The 20,084-nt window shown below is 38.3% G+C and overlaps 1 protein-coding gene across 3 annotated transcripts in view; it reads right to left on the bottom strand.

The window, feature by feature from the left end:
• TRAPPC11 (trafficking protein particle complex subunit 11) overlaps nt 1–20,084 on the bottom strand; it is a 39,300-nt gene that overhangs the window by 10,785 nt on the left and 8,431 nt on the right. For all 3 annotated transcript variants that reach the window (XM_024986301.2, XM_015460848.3, NM_001102197.1), the window contains 21 exon segments: nt 19,811–19,925; nt 18,956–19,055; nt 18,522–18,595; nt 16,861–16,957; nt 14,710–14,843; nt 13,912–14,059; nt 11,443–11,536; nt 10,421–10,500; nt 10,237–10,315; nt 10,075–10,129; nt 9,573–9,718; nt 9,030–9,091; nt 8,801–8,933; nt 8,073–8,203; nt 6,686–6,841; nt 4,450–4,637; nt 4,198–4,346; nt 3,892–4,013; nt 2,458–2,577; nt 1,294–1,359; nt 1,029–1,185 (listed from right to left, as the gene is read on the bottom strand). In XM_024986301.2, coding sequence (XP_024842069.1) covers nt 1,029–1,185; nt 1,294–1,359; nt 2,458–2,577; nt 3,892–4,013; nt 4,198–4,346; nt 4,450–4,637; nt 6,686–6,841; nt 8,073–8,203; nt 8,801–8,933; nt 9,030–9,091; nt 9,573–9,718; nt 10,075–10,129; nt 10,237–10,315; nt 10,421–10,500; nt 11,443–11,536; nt 13,912–14,059; nt 14,710–14,843; nt 16,861–16,957; nt 18,522–18,595; nt 18,956–19,055; nt 19,811–19,925 — 2,406 coding nt within the window.

Below are 20,084 nucleotides of genomic sequence, written 5' to 3'. Positions count from 1 at the left end.
GATCCCATCACTTCATGGGAAATAGATGGGAAAGCATTGGGAACAGTGTCAGACTTTATTTTTTTGGGCTCCAAAACCACTGCAGATGGTGACTGCAGCCATGAAATTAAAAGACGCCTACTCCTTGGAAGAAAAGTTATGACCAACCTAGACAGCATATTGAAAAGCAGAGACATTACTTTGCCAACAAAGGTCCGTCTAGTCAAGGCTATGGTTTTTCCAGTGGTCATGTATGGATGTGAGAGTTGGACTGTGAAGAAGGCTGAGCGCCAAAGAATTGATGCTTTTGAAGTGTGGTGTTGGAGAAGACTCTTGAGAGTCCCCTGGACTGCAAGGAGATCCAACCAGTCCATTCTGAAGGAGATCAACCCTGGGATTTCTTTGGAAGGAATGATGCTAAAGCTGAAACTCCAGTACTTTGGCCACCTCATGTGAAGAGTTGACTCATTGGAAAAGACTCTGATGCTGGGAGGGATTGGGGGCAGGAGGAGAAGGGGGCGACAGAGGATGAGATGGCTGGATGGCATCACTGACTCAATGGATGTGAGTCTGAGTGAACTCCGGGAGTTGGTGATGGGCAGGGAGGCCTGGTGTGCTGTGATTCATGGGGTCGCAAAGAGTCGGACACGACTGAGCGACTGAACTGAACATTCAAACTAGTTTTTATTCCTTTTAAGAAATACAAGAAAGCCCAAAGTACCCTGAACCAGAAAGGTATTATCTCCTCTATAAACTGTTTTAGTTGGATGATTTAGAAAACTTGTCTACTTTTCTGTTTTCCAAAGTTTCTTTGATAAACACCTTTTCCCATTTCAAATTATAAACAGTAGTAAACATCAATTAAGAATTAATTGGAAAAAATCTATTAAAAATCCAAACAGGAAAAAATACTGTATTTTCAAGTACATTTCTTAGTCACTTTCTTAGAGTATCAAGAACCTGATCCTTTAAAACAAGGTCAACTGTAAACAACGCTAACTGTCCCCCACTGTCTTCTGCTAGTGAAGGGGGATGAGCCACATTCTCACCTCTGTCCACCTGGGACTCCAGCTGGTCCACGGGGGTCATGGAGGGAGCAAGCTGCAGCTCACTGGAGACGATGGTCAGGGCCCAGGGGGAGGCACTCAACAGGTCCGTCATGAGCAGGAAGGGGATGTCCGCATAAACCCTTTCCAAGTGCTCGAACTGTCGCAGATGGAGACAAAGGTCTGTCAGGAAGTACATTGACCCACTTCCTTTTTTCTGTTAATTTCTTTCAGCTAAGTGATTTCCAATGTGCTTCCCAGGACATACCTTTGTAGAAACAAATTTAACTGCAACGTCAAATGGAAAGACCGTTTCTATTGTTACAGTTTCATCCTGCAGGGAAACGGAAAGGGCACATCGATGGCTTTTCTCAGTCTTAACAAAAGAAGACTACAAAACACAAATCAATTACTGATCAATAAATAATCCCAACTTAAATATTACGAAACTAGGACCTTTCCCTTAGACAGTATTTGTAAAAACCTATGTAGAGAGTCCAGGTTAGCATTTCTAACAAGGCACCTATGGTTGTGTAACAGCTCACCCTGCAGAGCGCTTTCTCATACATTATTTATGGCAGGATCCAGCAACAGTGGGCACGGCAGGCACCATCACCATTCCACAGAAGAGGAACCAAAAGTTAAAGACTTAGCAGTTGGCCTTAAACCATGACGCTAGTGGTCTGAAGCCTAGAATCTGGGTCTTCTTTTTAAGTCCCTTACTTCACCTTGGCTCAAGATGACTAGAATAAGGATAATGATAATAGCAATAATGTAATATGACATAGCATCACTGTGTGTGCTCAGTCCTGTCTGACTCTTTGCAACCCTGTGGACGGTAGCCCGCAGGCTTCTCTGTCCATGAGACTTTCTAGGCAAGAATACTGCAGTGGGTTGCCATTTCTTCCCCCAGGGGATCTTCCAGACCCAGGGATCTAATCTGGGTCTCCTGCACTGGCAGGCGGATTCTTTACCACTGAGCCACCTGGAAAGCCCCTTATAATCACTGTACACGTACTGTAAAGCTCACAGTAACTCAAGAAACAGATGTCAGTACTACTGCTGCTTTAAGACGGGTGGTGTGGGGGGCGGGTCACAAAGCTAGTAGGTAACAAAGGCAGAAGCTGAACGGAATCTGACCCTGGGGTCTGGACTCTTAACCCACCTGTTCCATCTCCTCTGCCAGGGTCTGTTCATAAAACAATGGGCTTTTATTTATCTTTGCTTCCCAGTGACTTTTAAAAGAGGCCACAGCCCAGACTCTCTGCAGTGACCAAACTACAAACCCCCAGATCTCTGGGTCTCCTCCTCTGTTGGGCTGGGAGGACACTATAATCACCTAGACTGCTTATTTCACAGGTTAACTAAAATAACACAAAATAGGAAAACACTCTACATATGATATTTGTCAAAGTCGCCATGAAAAAAGTACCTTGTGACATTTGCAAACAGTTTCTTTTCCTTCAATCGCTGTATTGATCAGATAAGAAACATACACAAGAAACATTCTTGAGCCCACTGTTCCACAGCGAACGTATACCGCTTTTTCCAGCTGCAACAACATAAAAGTATTTTAATTTAATTAATACTACAGAGATTGCCTCCTGATATATTTTCTAGGATAATGCTCCCACCTTCCAGAGTTTACTGGACTAACTGGGTAATCACCTGAACACTTTCTTACAGCTGTTCCTGCCATAGCCTAGGAATGGGGTCATTATCACACCATCTGTTTTTTCTATTATCATTTTCAACTTCTCATGAACTCTGTATTATGTGTTGGAAATAAAAATTGACTGAAAGGTTCTTTCAAGAAGTTGTAAAGTTTATGTTATTTAGTTATTTTATCAGGCAATGGATTTCCAATATCAGGATCATTTGTTATAAAACCCCTTGTATAAAAACTGTTGAAGATATTTTATACATTTAAATATGTGACACCACCCTTATGGCAGAAAGCGAAGAGGAACCAAAGAGCCTCTTGATGAAAGTGAAAGAGGAGAGTGAAAAAGCTGGCTTAAAACTCAACATCCAGAAAACTAAGATCATGGCATCCGGTCCCATCACTTCATGGCAAAAAAATGGGGAAACAGTGGAAACAGTGACAGACTTCATTTTTTGGGGCTCCAAAATCACTGCAGATGGTGACTGCAGCCATGAAATTAAAAGATACTTGCTCCTTGGAAGAAAAGCTATCAGCAACCTAGACAGCATATTAAAAAGCGGAGGCATTACTTCGCCAACAAAGGTCCATGTAGTCAAAGCTATGACTTTTCCAGTAGTCATGCACGGATGTGAGAGTTGGACTATAAAAAAAGCTGGGTGCTGAAGAACTGATGCTTTTGAACTATGGTGTTGGAGAAGACGCTTGAGAGTCTGTTGGACCGCATGGAGATCAAACCAGTCAATTCTAAAGGAATTCAGACCCAAATATTCATCGGAAGGACTGATCCTGAAGCCGAAACTCCAATCCTGTGGCCACCTGATTGCGAAGACCTAACTCATTTGAAAAGACCCTGATGCTGGGAAAGATTGAAGGCGGGAGGAGAAGGGGATGACAGAGGATGAGATTGGATGGCATCACTGACTCAACGGACATGAGTTTGAGCAAGCTGCCGGAGCTGGTGATGGACAAAGAGGCCTGGAGTGCTGCACACAGTCCATGGGGTCGTAAAGAGCTGGTCATGACCAAGCGACTGAACTGAACTGAACTATGTCTAATGTGTGTATAAAATGTGCGTTAGTTAAATGACTTGTTCAGTCTCGGGATGTGCTGTTAAAATGTGCCAAAGCTGTCTAAAACCCACTCCATATTTAACACTACAACCTAACCCATTTCCTCTGAGTCCCGGCTGGCCGAGTTCACCTGTTCCCCGGGCTGTAAGTCCCCGACGGGAATGTCAGTGAGCAGAGCCGGGTAGGACTCGTCACACAGTTCTGTCCCATGAAGAGTCACATGCGTTTTCTGAGTTAAATTGGCATCCTGTCCTGAAAGTACAAATGTTGACATTTTAAAAATACAGAAGATTCAAATGTTGTCCTGCGAATCAACACTACTGCAGAGAGAGCACTCGATCATAACCATTTTCAAAACAGATTTCCTGAAGTTAATACCGTGATGTTTATTTCATGTTGGATCAACGCACATGAAATTTTGAAAAGAAAAGTTTACCAGGTTTTAAGCCAGCAGTGAGCTTCACGTCTCTGATCGGGCTCTTCTCGTGGGATTGAACGGTCACAACCAAACAGTACATTTCGTTAGTCAGGGCAGGGGGGTCATGTCGCAGATGGACCGAAATGTTTGGAACTCTGGAAATGATCCTTTGGGGGGAAAAAATGCTAGCTAAGTAACTGATCTAAAAACAACAGCAAAGTATTCAAAGAAGTGAGCCGGCCCTCCACGACCGGCCGCAGCCTGACTCACATGGTGCTCGCCTGGATCACGATGCCGTCCCAGTGGACCTCGCTGTCGGGGAGCCTGGGTCTTCGTTTGAAAGAGCGAGAAGCCTGCAGGGCCTCCTGGGTGGATGCGGCGTCCCCGCCGCCTCCCTGCCAGTTCAGGACCACACACCTGCCCGCCTCGCTGCCCAGAACCAGATCCACGGACGTAATCTGCGAGAAGGAGGTCTGTCAGAAAGGCCACCTCGTATGGTTTGTCACCACCCCCTCCCAGGAAGCCTCGGGGTGGGCTGCTGCGCTACGGAGATCCTGGGACCCGCGACGTGACACACAGGTCGGAACACCGTTCGGAGAGCCTGCTCCCGGGTGCCTGTCAGCTGGGACGCTGGCTAGTAACCCTGCACCAGGTTTCAACCTCTTCACCTTCACATGAGGACAATAACCCGACTCTCCTGCTGAGACGGGCCGTGCGGCAGTTACCTCAGCACCTGGGGTGGTGCCGGAGGGAGCAGACACGCAAGCAGTGGCTGCTGAGCAAAACTAACGAATGTTCTGGTAACCACTCACCTCCTCCGAACCTAACTCCAACTTCCACACGGACTTTTCCTGACGACACCAACAGTACAAGCAAGGAAATTTTTTACTAACTGAATAAATGTCCTTTCCACTAAATCTATTTGCAAATATATTTAATAGCATTATTAATTTTGATTTGCATCTAGTAGGCTTCCTTGGGGTATCTTGCAAAAAGATTTTTTAAAACTTCCTTAGTTTCTCATAAAAAATTAAAATATGACATTAGGGGTTTAGTCAAAATCATGAAGAATTTTTTTAAATGAACAAGCAAAAACTCTGGATACTGGTTTATAGATTATATAATAAACAGATTCACAAAAATTGCTATGGGAATACTGGGGGTGCAGTCTTATGTTTCTGTCTGAGAAATGGTCCCAAGTTCAGATTAGGCTTACCTGTCCCATGGGAAAACAACATTTCCTGAGAGGCTTACCCCGTCCTAACTGCTATTCCAGGAAATTTATACTAACTGATTTTAATCCTCATGAAACACTAAGAGGTAGGTAACATTATTATTCCCACTTTACAGATGAATAAACTGTGATAAAAGCGGTCAAGTAACTGCCCAGGGCCACAAGCAGGTGAGCTGGAAAGCTGGAACTGAAACCTGTGGAGTTTGGCTCCAAAGTTTATGCTCAAAAAAATGAGTTTCATCTTATATTCCTGAAAGACATTTTAATTATCTACATTAAATGAACTCTTTAAAGTACCAATCTTTTTAAAAAGATGCAATCAGCAATGTTTACACATCAAAATGATATCACACCTTAGTGTGAATTATGTCATATTTTACAAAATATAATTGCTACATTATAGAATGCTTGTGCTCAGTCACTCAGTCATATCTGACTCTTTATGACTCCATGGACTGTAGCCCGTGCCAGACTCCTCTGTCCGTGGAATTTCCCAGGCAAGAACACTGGAGTGGGTTGCCATTTCCTCCTCCAGGGGATCTTCCTGACTGAGGAATCAAACCCAGGTCTCCTACATCTCCTGTGTTGGCAGGTGGACGCTTTACCTCTGTGCCACCTGGAAGCCCACATTACAGAAAATATATCCACACACATATACATGATATATTGGAGAAGGCAATGGCACCCCACTCCAGTACTCTTGCCTGGAAAATCCCATGGACGGAGGAGCCTGGTAGGCTGCAGACGATGGGGTCGAGAAGAGTTGGACACGACTGAGCGACTTCACTTTCACTTTTCCCTTTCATGCATTGGAGAAGGAAATGGCAACCCACTCCAGTGTTCTTGCCTGGAGAATCCCAGGGACGGGGGAGCCTGGTGGGCCGCCGTCTATGGGGTCGCACAGAGTCGGACACGACTGAAGCGACTTAGCAGCAGCAGCAGCAGCATACATGATATATATAGTTTAAAATTCCTCAACTGATTATACAGGCATTAAAGATAAGGTTGGTCTCATGTGTTAACAGGAAGTGATGTCTAACACACAACACTATCTAGCAATTTGAAGCCAACTACTGAATATTACGTATAATATATTTCCACTGAAAGGAAACCTATCAAAAAACTGTAATGAATGGTTTCCCTTGGTAAGTCCAAATGGAAGATTTTCATTTTTAACTTAATAAACTTAAGTATTATTGAAGTTCTTTCTCATGCAAGCTCATTAATACTTGTATCATTTAAAATATTTTTTAAACACATTTTATAACTAACCTCAATTTTCTTTCCTACATCTTCAGTTTTTGCAACAAATTTAAATAAAAACTTCCTTGTTTTACCAGGAACTAAACACATCTTGCCTTGAGTCAGATTTTCTAAAACGTCACTTGCTTTGGATGCTTCTTCGATTACACAGAACTGGTTGTATTCCTGAAAAAGACAAGAGTGAGGGTCACGGTTTATGTTTCTTAAACATAAATTTCATGCTCTTGCTTTAAGATTCTCCAATTAATCAGAAGGAATCCTTGGGTAATGGTTTGTAGTTGAATAAAACATACTAATCTTCAAGTGACCCAGGCTTGGTCCTGCCCTTGTTCTCAAAATGCTTCTATTTTAATGGGGTTGACATACACTAAATTTTCTCAGGTTCGCCACGATGCTAAGAATATTGAAACTCAATAAATGCTTGCTGGTTAACAGCTCAACATATTTTCTGGGTCACCAGAAAATTAAAAGTGGGCTTATAACTGAAACAATATAATCAAGCACTTGCCTACATCACACTACAAAAATGCTCAAATGTGAGAAATATACTATCCCAATTCTGCAGAAAAAAGTTGCTAATATATGGGCACTATACCATGTTTGAGCTATTCGAGAAGTTAACTGTGATGCCCCCAAAGGAATGAAACTGGAAGAGCGCACGTTTACACATTTACTTTATATCCATCTATTCCACTTTCATTTCTTTAAAGTCAAAAAGATAACAGTTTTATGTTGCTAAGTTGCTTCACTCATGTCCGACTCTGTGCAACCCCATAGATGGCAGCCTACCAGGCTCCCCCGTCCCTGGGATTCTCCAGGCAAGAACACTGAAGTGGGTTGCCATTTCCTTCTCCAATGCATGAAAGGGAAAAGTGAAAGGGAAGTCGCTCAGCCGTGCCCGACCCTTAATGACTCCATGGACCACAGCCTACTAGGCTCCTCCATCCATGGAATTTTCCAGGCAAGAGTACTGGAGTGGGGTGCCATTGCCTTCTCCAAACAGTTTTATAATGAAAAGCTAATACTAATGTGAGAATAAAACAAATGATTTTGAAAATCTAATCACACTCATTCTGAATATATCTTGTTCGAAATTTAAGTTACATATTACAAAACTTTTCTCTATGTATAGACAAAGGTCATAGGTTTCCTAAGCAGGAAGTGAAAACAAAAATTAGAATAGGAAAACTGTAAGACTTGCACTGCGGACACAGAAGTTGAAAATTATAAATACATTTATTTTTAGATAGACTGTATCATACACCTATTAGCGAGAAACCTACTAAGACCTAAAAGTCACTAAGTTCATTTTACTTCATTTAATGCCAGTTATGGTACAATACATACATGGTAAAAAAAAACACACACACACACACACATTAAAAGGTACCATTACCTGATTATTAAAGCTGATACAGAGCTTAGAAAACCGAATGGGATGTGGACAATCAGCCTTTAGATAAACATCAAACTGCACAGGAACATCGACATGAAAACTTGGGGCGTGGAACTTGGCTTTGCATTGCACTAGGAACGGAACAAAAGGGGCCAAGTCAGACACCACCAGACGTGCTAGCCCCACACATGTTATTCTCCAACCAACATCTGCTCCTCAGAAAGGAAACATCTCTCCTGAGTATTCTAACTGACTTCTGAACTTGAAGCATTTCAACAGACATAAATGCAGTTAACTCTTTAAAAAAAAATTTAAATGAACTCTACCTCCAAAACCTCTTTAATTTTAAAAGCATGCTTGCTCCTGAAATATAACTGACATATGATTTTAAAGAAAAAAGAACCATTCTGTTATTTTTAGCTTATTTCAAAATACCTGCCTAGATAGGAAAGCATAAACCTTTTAAATAACTGTTTTTTCAAATGTGTTTCAAATAACATCTGAACTAAAAATGAACCCAGCAGAAAATTTTAAGACCTAAACTAAGTATTTAAAATTCTGACCATCTTTGTATGTCGATGTGGAAAGTAAAAAAAAAAAAAAAATTCGGTTTATCTACAAAATGACTGTATTTGGAAAATTCTTTGACTTTTATTATTCTGCATCTATTTATTTCTTAGAAAACGGACAATTTCTCTAAGATAATACTATAGATGCTGGTTACCCACCAAATGGCACAAAGTCCTGTACTCCTATTGTGAAAACATTGCTGCCAGCCAGAGAGATTCGGTCCACCCACAGCTTCTGAGCAGTTTTCACAGCTAAGATATCACAGTCAGGTTCAGGATCAGGACTTTCATTCTGCACCAACATGGAGTTAAACATTTGTTCAGCTAGTTATAAAAAAAAATACACATATCCAGATACAGATTTTATATATAAAGAATTCCAACCTACCATTAAAACATTTATGAGGTTTTTTTCTATCCGAGATTTCTGATCATCTTTCAGCGTTGAAGCTAATAGAAAGGAAGAAGCAAAACATCAGAACTATAGGACAGGCCAAGTAAGCCCATGACCCTGTATAGGTATTAGGAGGGTAAGCCCCAAGTAAGCCCAATACCCCACCTACAGGTATTAAAATACTGTAGATAAATATCTCTTCTAAGATGGCTAAGCACAATTTCAGAAAACTGACAGCTCAGCTTTCTAAGTCAGCCTCAACACTTTATGTATGTGCATTTGAACTCTTCTGTGAACAATTATCTTATGCAATAATTTGAAAAGTAAGGCAGAAGAAATCTGTTCTTCTCAACTACAGTATGACCTTCAACTGTATCAAGTTCCATTAAAGTATAAACCCCTTCTCTCAGCAAAGTGACCAGCAGGTGATATAGTACTATCAGATATTTGATACTGAATTATGTTTCCAATTATAAGAAGCTTAAAGAGTCTCTGTAGTTGTTAAGATTCCAGATTTTACTGAAAGAATGTTGTTACCTCTGCCAAGGAGTTCCAGGGAGTAAGTGATGTAATCTTTCAGCTGGGCCATGAGGTAGGAACACTTCAGAGCCGTGGTCAGTATAGATGTGAGCAGGGTCCACCACCCTTCACTCCGATAATCACACATCACGTAATCCAGCAACCTGACAGAGGGCGACACGTCAGACGTGCTGAGCCAGCCTCACACGGCAGTGTAGGAAGAGTTCATGGAGAAACGAAAAGCAAGTGCTTTACTCGTTTTATATAAACTTCAGAAAAATCTCCCTGAAATAGTTCAACAGGTATTTTCACATTAAATAAATGTGAGGTTTGCTAGGAGTCTGAAAAGGACTGTACCAATAAACATTACTTGGAAAAAAAAAAAAAAATCACAGAAACGGTATTTAACAGAAGTGGGAATAAACACGGAAGTAATAAATCCTCCACTACAAATTTCCGTTCTCATTTAGCTGCAAGGGAATCAGAATGCTTACAAAAATAAATAGTGAACAGGACTCACTTCAAAGCTTTGGTATAATCCTTTGCATAGTAATACTCCTCTCCCATTTGAACCACTATAAAGGAAACAAAGATTGTATGAATGTAATCTGAAATCTTGTATGAGTATAATCTGAAATCACTCAAAAGTTGCATGAAGTCATGGCATGTCAGGGATACATACTCAGGTGACTCTTCATTCTTGGACACTTATATTTCTTAAACTGCGCAACAGCATTGCTCAGAAGAGTTATTATTACTTCCTGTTGGGAAAGATAAAAAGTGTTAAACATTCCAATAAAAATAATCTCATGTTTTCCTTGAAAATACAGTTTGTGTTGAGGGAAAAAAAAAAAACAAAAACTCACAGAGTGAACAACACTTCTCTCCTTTAGCTGAATGGCAAGAATCCCCACCTTCTCTTTTTCGGGATCCGAAAGATCAAAGCCTGTGTAAGAGAGGACACAGCCCATTTCAGATAGCTCATTGAACACAGATCCTCCACACGGACATTGGATGTGTGCACTCCTTGAGGCCTTTACTACAATGTACTTCAGACTCTTCAACATTCTAGAACTCTGAAGAGTCTAAGAGGCGGCTCTATCAGCATGGAATCTTCGGTGTGGCCTCTGTTCTGAACGGTGCGATACTGAGCTCAGTACTCTTTTGCTCAGTGGAAAGGACCACCTCAAAAGTGATATTAAAAAAAAAAAGTGGTATCAATATCATTCTCTAGATAGAATATATTTCCTAGACACGAAAGTAAATAATTTCTCTCTTTTTAACTTTTTATTTTGCATTGGGGTATAGCCAGTTAACAATACTGTGATAGTTTCGGGTGAACAGGGAAGGGACTCAGCTGTACATATACATGTATCCATTCTCCCCCAAAGTAAATGATTTCTTAACACTTAAGGTTTAATGGCCACAGAAATTGCTCCAAATAAGTGTGTATAAAACAAGAAAGATGCAGAGAAATTATTTTTAAGGCAGTACAAGTAATGTTTTAAAGTGTCAAATATAAAAATTGGCCACAGTGGCTTACTAAATTCGTTAAGACAACAGATGTCCACATGTGTTGATCACATCATTAGCTATGTTATTCTAAGATGCAGTGATAGAAACAACACATTCTAAAAAGTAAATCTTAAAAAAATGTTTAGAATCTAAAAAAGACTGAATATATGTATATGTATAACTGATTCACTTTACTGGACAGCAGAAACACAATATTGTAAATTAACTGTACTTCAATTTTAAAGAATGCTTAAAAAGCAAATATTGCTACCTCAACATAATTTGTTATACTAATGCAGCCAAAGGAAAAATTAAGATAGCAATCTCTTGCCTTTAGAGACTGACAGAAAAGGAAAAAGGAAAAATCATTTACTGAGTACTCCTTGTCGCCATGATCGTTGTCCATAGAAGTCAAGAACGCCTGCTTGTGTTTCTAAGGGATCAGGGTTGGGATACGTTACAGAAGCCTGTAAGTTAAAACACAACCCTGAATAAGTTTATACAACCCATCACTAACCAACTCTTCCCTAATCATTGTCAGAATAAAAAAGCTTTCATAAATACAAACCACACAATTAAATATCAAAGTTGTGACTATTTTAACACAAATTGAACTTTCACAAAATTAAACAAAAACTGTTTAATATTCCATGTGGGCGTTCTCAGTTGCTAACTCATGTCCAACTCCTTGCGACTTCATGGACTGTAGCCTGCCAGGCTCCTTTGTCCATGGGATTTCCCAGGCAAGAATACTGAGAGGGGTCAGTTCAGTTCAGTTCAGTTCAGTCACTCAGTCGTGTCTGACTCTTTGCGACCCCATGAATCACAGCACACCAGGCCTCCCTGTCCATCACCAACTCCCAGAGTTCACTCAAACTCATGTCCATCGAGTTGGTGATGCCATCCAGCCATCTCATCCTCTGTTGTCCCCTTTTCCTCCTGCCCCCAATCCCTCCCAGCATCAGAGTCTTTTCCAGTGAGTCAACTCTTCACGTGAGGTGACCAAAATACTAGAGTTTCAGCTTCGGCATCATTCCTTCCAAAGAACACCCAGGGCTGATCTCCTTTAGAATGACTGGTTGGATCAGGTAGTATCATAAAAATAAAACTGAATAAACCAACCTGATTCTAACAAATGATTTAATAATAACTTCTCTACATTTTCTTTTTATTTATAAACCAGTAAAAATATATTACAAATTAAACTTGATAGTTAAACCATATATATTTTTGTGTAAATAAAAATGTTATCAGAAGTTTTTTAAAAAAAGATGATTTTCTTTTATTGTAAGTGTATTAAGTCCTGGTATTGGTGGAGGAAGGATATTTTTGGCACCAGGATTCACAAATTTATGCTGCTTTCCTTTTCTTTTTTTTTAAAATAACCTTCTCCCCTCTGAAACCAAAACGTAAAAAGAGTTTTTGTTGAAAAATAAAGAAAACTTCCAAAAGGAAAAGGATAAAAATTTAATTACCTGTAGACCTACCACCACTATTAACAGTGTGTACATTATTCTTCCAGATTTTATATGTGAATGTTTACCTGTCATCAGCTAAAATAATTTTTCAACCTACTTTTTTCATTTAAATACATTCCCTATATCTCACCATATCACTGAATATTCTTCCAAAACATTATTTTTCATGGCTATGAAAAATAGCCATGCTATTTTTTATAACAGCATCTTCTATTCCACATTTTAACAGACTTCCTACAGTTGTTTACATTATTATTATTTTGCACTACAATTAATAGTTTTATAAATAACTCTTAAAACTTATCTCTTAGGATCCCTTATCTGCCTTAGGCTTCCTGAATATGAAATTCTAGGTCAAAAGGTAGGCATGATTATATAATTACTTGACAGAAGTAATTACTTGACACAAATATAATTACTTGACAGAAATATCATTTTACACTCCAGCCAGGATTTGCAAATGCCTGTTTATACATATCCTGACAAGACCTAGTTTTAATCGCCTTTTAAAAACTGTGCTAAAATGATAATATGACAAACTTTAAAAATATAAAACATACAATGAAATTATACACCATATCCAAATAACATGGTAGAAAATAGTCTTGGTATATTATGATTTAAGGGGGAAAAATTCAAAAATTTAAAGTACTAAAATGAAAATTGCTTTTTTTTTTTTTTCTAAACAGTTTTTTAAGTAGCACTGTTGTTTAAATTCCCCTAATTTCAGAGAAGAATTTTGAGATCTTAAGTGAAAATAAACTGATATAACTATATGAATGCAAGTGTCTCTATCTATGTACATAAACATACACATACCATGATTCTACTTTAAAAGGTGCTTATGGAGTAATTGGTATTTAGATATAAACATGCAAGAGAAAGGCAATATAAAATGTCAAGTTTAAAAAACTATGCAATTAGTACTCTTAAATAGATTCTTTAGAGTTTTCCATGGAGGAGAACCCCAGGAAGAGAAAGAAGTCCAATGATGTCCTCTCCACTGGGTCAAAATAAAGCACGTTGCTCAGTGTCCTTTGCACTGCAAAACAATGAATTTACAGTGTGGCAAAGGCTAAACTGTGGCTTTTATTTTAAAGCAACTTTTCCTGGTCAAAATCACTAACTTATGGCTAATCAAAAATCAGTTCTTCAAAGAAAAATGTCTGCTTAGTTCATAGGTGAAAAGAGAGTACTCAGGCTAAAACTGAAAATAATCCTAATTCCTGAAAATATCTACGATAAAAACTCGTTATAGGCAAAGGCTTGGAAAAAAATTATCAATGCCAACCAGCTTTATCCTCTTTCAAGAGAAGGTTAATAAACTTCCTAATTGCCAGGTAATACAGGAGTCAGTGACTTACTTCATGGTTACAGAGGGCTTTGGCAAGCTGTTTCCGTTCCTGGGCATAGTACGCTGCCTGCTGATAATAGAAACCAGGATTCTGAGTTTGAATAGCTGTCAACCCCAACTTAATAGCTTCATCAAATAAATCTCCGAAGGCCTGGAATCTTCAAGGGGAAAAAAAAAATCAAGAAATTTTAAGAGAGAAAAGAAAAAGAAGCTTACTTCTATTAATACTAGTCTTTCACCCGGAAACCATAACCTCAGAAGACTGTATCCAGAAAATGCCACTGGTGAGCTGTAAACTGTGGGGATTGCTTTGTAAATACTAATACACACTAATTGTAGGTTACAGAAAAATTCTCTAAGTCAACTCTCCCATGCTAGCGAGTCTTTATAAATGTATCCTCAAACCAGATGTCAACACGGTTCCAACCACTCAAATACATTCACGTGTCTGGGAAACTTTTCATTTTAGCAATTTTTTGTCATCAGTCTCAGAGAGCAAATTCCATATCAGTAGGGATATTGTCTATTCACTGCTATATTCTCAGTGTCTGGACACATGGCAGAAACTTGATATATATATGTGTGTGTGTGTGTTGAATGAAAGAGATGGGACCAGTAAACAGCTGATTCCCATTAAGGAACTGTATGAATCAATATCTGCCATTACACCAAACATGCTGGATCATTAAAAACCTACTTACTGACAAAAATCTTAGTGTAATTTATAACCAAAGTCCATGCTAACTCCATTCCTCCAAATTCCAAGAATTTGATTAAAAAAAATTCTGAAAATAAATTTAAAACATACTGTTTAGACATCCATGCTGCATGCTCAAAAGCCAACTCCGCACTTCCAATTTTTTTCTTACACAAGTCAATATGCTTTCGGAACTGAGCGATTGCATCCAGCGGGGTGTTGTGTTGAAAACACAACCTACAGATCTGCAAGATGTAAAACCAACGCCAAAGTTAAGAAAACGAAACTCAAAGGTGTGTTTATTTAAAAGTATATAAAATTTGAGACTAACTTTAAAAAAACTACGGAATGTCCATCTCTGAAGTTCAATAGAATTGAAGCACAACAAAACGGATTTTCTGTTAGAAAAGTTATCTAAAAAGGTTATGTCCCATCGATTAATGAAATGAAATTATTCACTATTTGTAGTCAATCTATTCTATACCTTAGAAAGTTTTGTTAAGGTATAGCATAAGGAAATATTAAACCCAGTGAAGAGCATAAAGATGGGCAAAAATAAAATATTTCCCACAGGTAACTGAGAAAGGACAGATGAACTTTCAGTTGTAGAATTGTCAGAAAGCGAAAGATATTCTGCAGCACAATAAAAGCACAGTAGCCTCTGTATCAAAGAAGGATCACAGAAATTCTTGAAAAATTTTTCTCTGGGATACTATTTCAAAGTAATAATCTATACGTATGTAGGGTAAATGAAAAAAAAAAGAAGAAACAAAGCCTACATTTATTTCTACATGCTTACTGTTGTGGCTTGGTCACTCAGTCATATCCGACTCTTTTGCAACCCCATGGACTGTAGCCCACCAGGCTCCTCTGACCATGGCATTCTCCAGACAAGAATACTGGAGTGGGTTGCCATGCCCTCCTCCAGGGAAGCTTCAGGGATCGAACCCATGTCTCCTGCTTGGCAGGTAGATTCTTTACCACTGAGCCACCTGGGAAGCTCACATACTTATTAGCAGTTTTGATTTTATTTTTTAGGTAAAAAGGAATAAATGAAAAGTTGTTCTCTCATCCATCCCTGTCCCTTGGGGGTCCAATTTCCCCCTCTAAAGGCAACCAGCTCCTGGCATTCGTGGTATAGTCTATGCTCAGACAAGTATGTGCATGCATTTACATGTAAACTATTAATATTATTTTCATAGAAATAGCATTTCACTAAATATACTGTTCTGTGCCTCACTTTTTTCACCTACCAATATATTTTCGGTATCATTCCATTTCAATATGCGGAGCTGCCTCATTCTTAACAGTTGTGTATTTCATTGTTTGGAGTTATTTATGTTGACCAATCACTTACTGCTGGGTTTCCAATCTTTTCTTATTACAAGATGCAATAAATATCCTCATACACGTGATTTGTAAGTCTTAGCACAGACGTGGGATAAATTTCCAGAAATGGAATTGCTAGGTCAAAAGGAATGTGCAAATTTAAATCTTCACAGTCATTATAAAAAAATAGTTTCTGCAGAAGGTGTACCAAGCTACACTTACACGAGTAATGAATCAAGTGTCTGTCTGCCCTCACATCACTAACCCAGAGACAGCCTCTTTAAAAGATGGGTGCAGAAAGATGAAAAGCACAACAAACAGCCTCTCTCATCTTCGGGAGGTGTCTACTTCTGCCATATACAATCTTAAAGTGCTCACGTAACAGGTATCAAACTTTTCTCTACGGGGCATAAGTACACTCTTTCTGGACCTATGCCATTACACCAAGGAAGCGTACCCAGTTCTAATAGATCGCATCTTTTAAAGTTCAGTACTAGAGGCAGCTTTCTTCTCACTGTCTCCTGCACCCACTTAAATACAAAAGACCCTCCTGGAGGAGTTTTACAAAGATAAAACCGCTCTAAATGAGAACTCTGGGACCCATAGCTCATAACCAAGCACTACAATTAGGCTGCTAAGAACCAGGGCAGCCCTTGAGATAAGGGACATAAAGGAGCACAACACAGTTAACCACCTGGAGAAGGGAATGGCAACCCACTCCAGTATTCTTGCCTGGAGAAGTCCAAAGAAAGAGGAGCCTGACGGGCTACAGTCCAGGGGGGTCACAAAGAGTCGGACACAACTGAGTGCCTAACACAATTTATCAAGTGATCACTTTTCAGAGCAAGTGACTAGTCAGGATTTTCAAACCTTAAGTGGACAATCCCATATTTAAAGCCAAATATTCCTTATTCTTGGAAGTAGAAATATTACCTTGTAGTTTATAAATCCTGCCATGGTCTTAATTTCCAGAATGTTAGTTTCATGGGCTCTCAATTCATGTACAAGGTTATAGGCAGTCCTGTAATTCCTAATATAAACACAGGGAAGGCAGTTAATCATGATGCCGGTTGATTTTAAGGAAAGATTCCTATCAGCAAAATTGCCAGAAATAACAGAGTCGATATTTACTCAACATGTCTTAACACTCAATAGCTTCAGCAACAACATACACAGATCAGTCTCTGATGTCCTGGAAAATGACACACTGATATATGTGGGATGAGTCAATGTCTTTTCACTAAGAACAGAACCCACAGCACGTTGTTCGGTCACTAACATCTGTCTACAGCTGACAAGAAATAAGTTGGAAAAACAAAAGTAAAGTTGAAAATTGACCAAGAGTTACATGGCAAAATTAACATTCTGTTAAAAAACAAGTAATTTTTAAAAGCATCACTGTTGAGCTCCTCAAACAGACATTGTACGAGCAAAGAAGGAGCCATCAAGACAGAGATGGGTCAGCAGCTTTAAAGCCAGGTTTCTCTCCACGTGACGTGGGAACCACTGGTCTAGAGCACGGGCTCAGTGGAGACACCGTCAGGGCAGCTAGTGCTTACGGAGAGAACAGGGTGAGAAAGCAAAGTCTGACAGAAGACAGAAGGTAATGAGAAAAATCGCAGTCTTCTCCAAAGAAAACTGCGCCTAACTTCTCCAGGTAACAGCTTTCTTTCCAGCACTGTTTTTGAACAGAATTAGAATTGAAGGTGTTTCACTAATACCATGGACAATAAATACACTACCTTTTAAAACCAGGTAAAACTATATATGAAGTTGCTGAGATTTATAAAACACGATTTGGTGTTTAGCACCTCATCAGAAACAAAAAAGAAGAGGTTCCTGCAATATTCTTCTGAATGACAGACTTACTTATAGTTTTTCTCTATTCCACTCCCAAGTATACTTAGTCCTTCCTCAATTTTAGGATAGAAAGCTGGTTTTTATCCTTTTGCTACACTGGCACTGTCAATCTTAAAAAATTCAGTTAAGCTAGAAAGAGATGTTTTACTATATTCTGTGTAGCAAAATAAAAGCAAAGGGATAAAACATCTAACCACTGCCAACGCCTCTGCAACTATTCTTCAAAGTGCTAAACAGAGCCTTTGAATAACAGATGATGCTACTGGCAGGTATTATAAACTGAAAACAAATTAATTAAAATCATAGTTGAATTGAATAAATGTACTACACACCTTAAAAAATTCAGTCTGATTCAGATAATGTTCAGTACATATTAAACTGTGAAAATCAGTCTTAACACAAGGGTTTTACTGAGTATACAAATGAGAAGCAGGCAACAGGATGGGAAAAATTTTAGTACTCTATTTCTTTAGATCATGAAATTAATTAAATTAGAACAGAAAGCTTTCTAATACTATAAACTTTACTTCTGATAATAAAATGGATATTTTTCCCAAAAATTCAAACATTATATTCCATTTATCTCTAGAAAAATTAAAGTGAATATTACGAACCTGAATCTAACCAAGATAAACATTTTAAAAATTAAAGTTTGGTTGTGATTCAGAAATTGCTCTTAATATGTTATTGTTAACATAAAGAAAAATCTAGTTTGACAACGGTTAGAAACTTACTTCAGAGCATTTTGTGTATCTTGTTTCAACTCACTGAAGAAAGCTATTTTGAACTGATGTCTAACAAATAAAAGCTGAAAAAATAGGAAAAAAAATACATTACACATCTTCTCTTAAAAATATAAAAATAACAATGCTTGTTAAGAGGAAATCTAAAAGTATAAAGGAAAATATTCGAAAGTAAGGTTCAAGGATTATTCCAGTAAACAAATGTAGTTAAGAAGGCTATAAAAGTACATCTTCATGAGCTTTAAGGGCAAAGAGGACAAAAGGTAAATTAATTTTTAAAAGCTTTAAAAAAAACTTCAAAAGTACAGAAGCCATTTAAAAACATCAAAGTATTTAAGAACTTTAATCTCCTCAAAAATAACTGATGATGAATAATCTGCTCTAGAATGCTGCTACTATTTCCTTCTCTAGGAAAAGACATGTACCTGGTGTGTTGTTTTATTCAAAAATTCTTTATGAGATTTCACTCTTCTAATCTCAGTGTAGTAATAAGTCTGTGCATGTTCATAAAAGGCATTTTCTAATCTGTTAAAAAAAAAACAAACATTCAAACACTAAAGTTACTTTAAACCAAAGTGTTTTCAAGATTCACATTTCTAAGACCTGAAAGTAAATCCTGACAGAAATAATGCCTGATTTACTTCTTAAGATAAAAAGTAAAACAAACTATAAACTAAATTTTTAGGGGAAAAAAAATCTACAAATAAGACCCACCAAAAGCCATTTAAAATTATTTACTGTCTAAGAAATAATCAATAAAAATAACTCTTACAATTTGTAAAAATTAGGTAAGCGCTAATATTACTCCCACTCCAATTATTTTATTATTTTATAAGTATGAAAGAAATAAGATATCTAATACTCAATTAGATTTGACTGTTTTTGCGACTGTAACATTTAGGGTTTAAAGATAAAGAAAACTAACAGGAAAGGGACCGGAAGTGAGAACTAGCAAATGAGGTGAAAGTAACATTTGTGTAAGTTAAATCCGGCTTCATTCTATAATTATGAGATTACAGAGGAACCAAATTGCCTAAAGATGGGTAAACAACTCAAAGTTCTGCTTATGAAAATAAGTATGTATCAGCAGTATCTTCCCAGGGATGAAAGAAAGCTGACTTCAAAGTCAGACAAAGATTGATCTTCAAGGCTCTTCCTCCTTGGAAGAGTTCTGAAGTTATAAAAGGGTTTCAATACATCTAAGCAAAATGTGCAAAAAAGTAAAATAAAATGGATTAGTCAAAACTTAAATAATTCAATGTATTGTCTCGGTTATTCACCTTATAATATAACCCACAAGGTGGTCTGTATGGGGCAGTACGAACAAAGACTTTCCTGACAGCTCACACGCGTTGCATAAGGCTGCAGCCCTTTCTGAAGCAATGACATCTTCTCCTGTTGACAACAAGTTCCATAAAGAGAGATAATCAATATATTTTTCTTAATGAACACTTCCCCAAATTGGTACAACGTAATTAAAAAAAAACTCAAGCCACTTTTCACCACATCTGTAGGACCCCAGGGGCCTTGAGAGCTCTGTGGGGTGCTTAGAAG

This window comes from Bos taurus, chromosome 27, assembly GCF_002263795.3.
Source record: "Bos taurus isolate L1 Dominette 01449 registration number 42190680 breed Hereford chromosome 27, ARS-UCD2.0, whole genome shotgun sequence".
NCBI classification, from domain to species: Eukaryota; Metazoa; Chordata; class Mammalia; order Artiodactyla; family Bovidae; genus Bos; species Bos taurus.
Note: the sequence above shows the minus strand (reverse complement) of the source record. Positions and strands in the feature narration are given on the sequence as shown.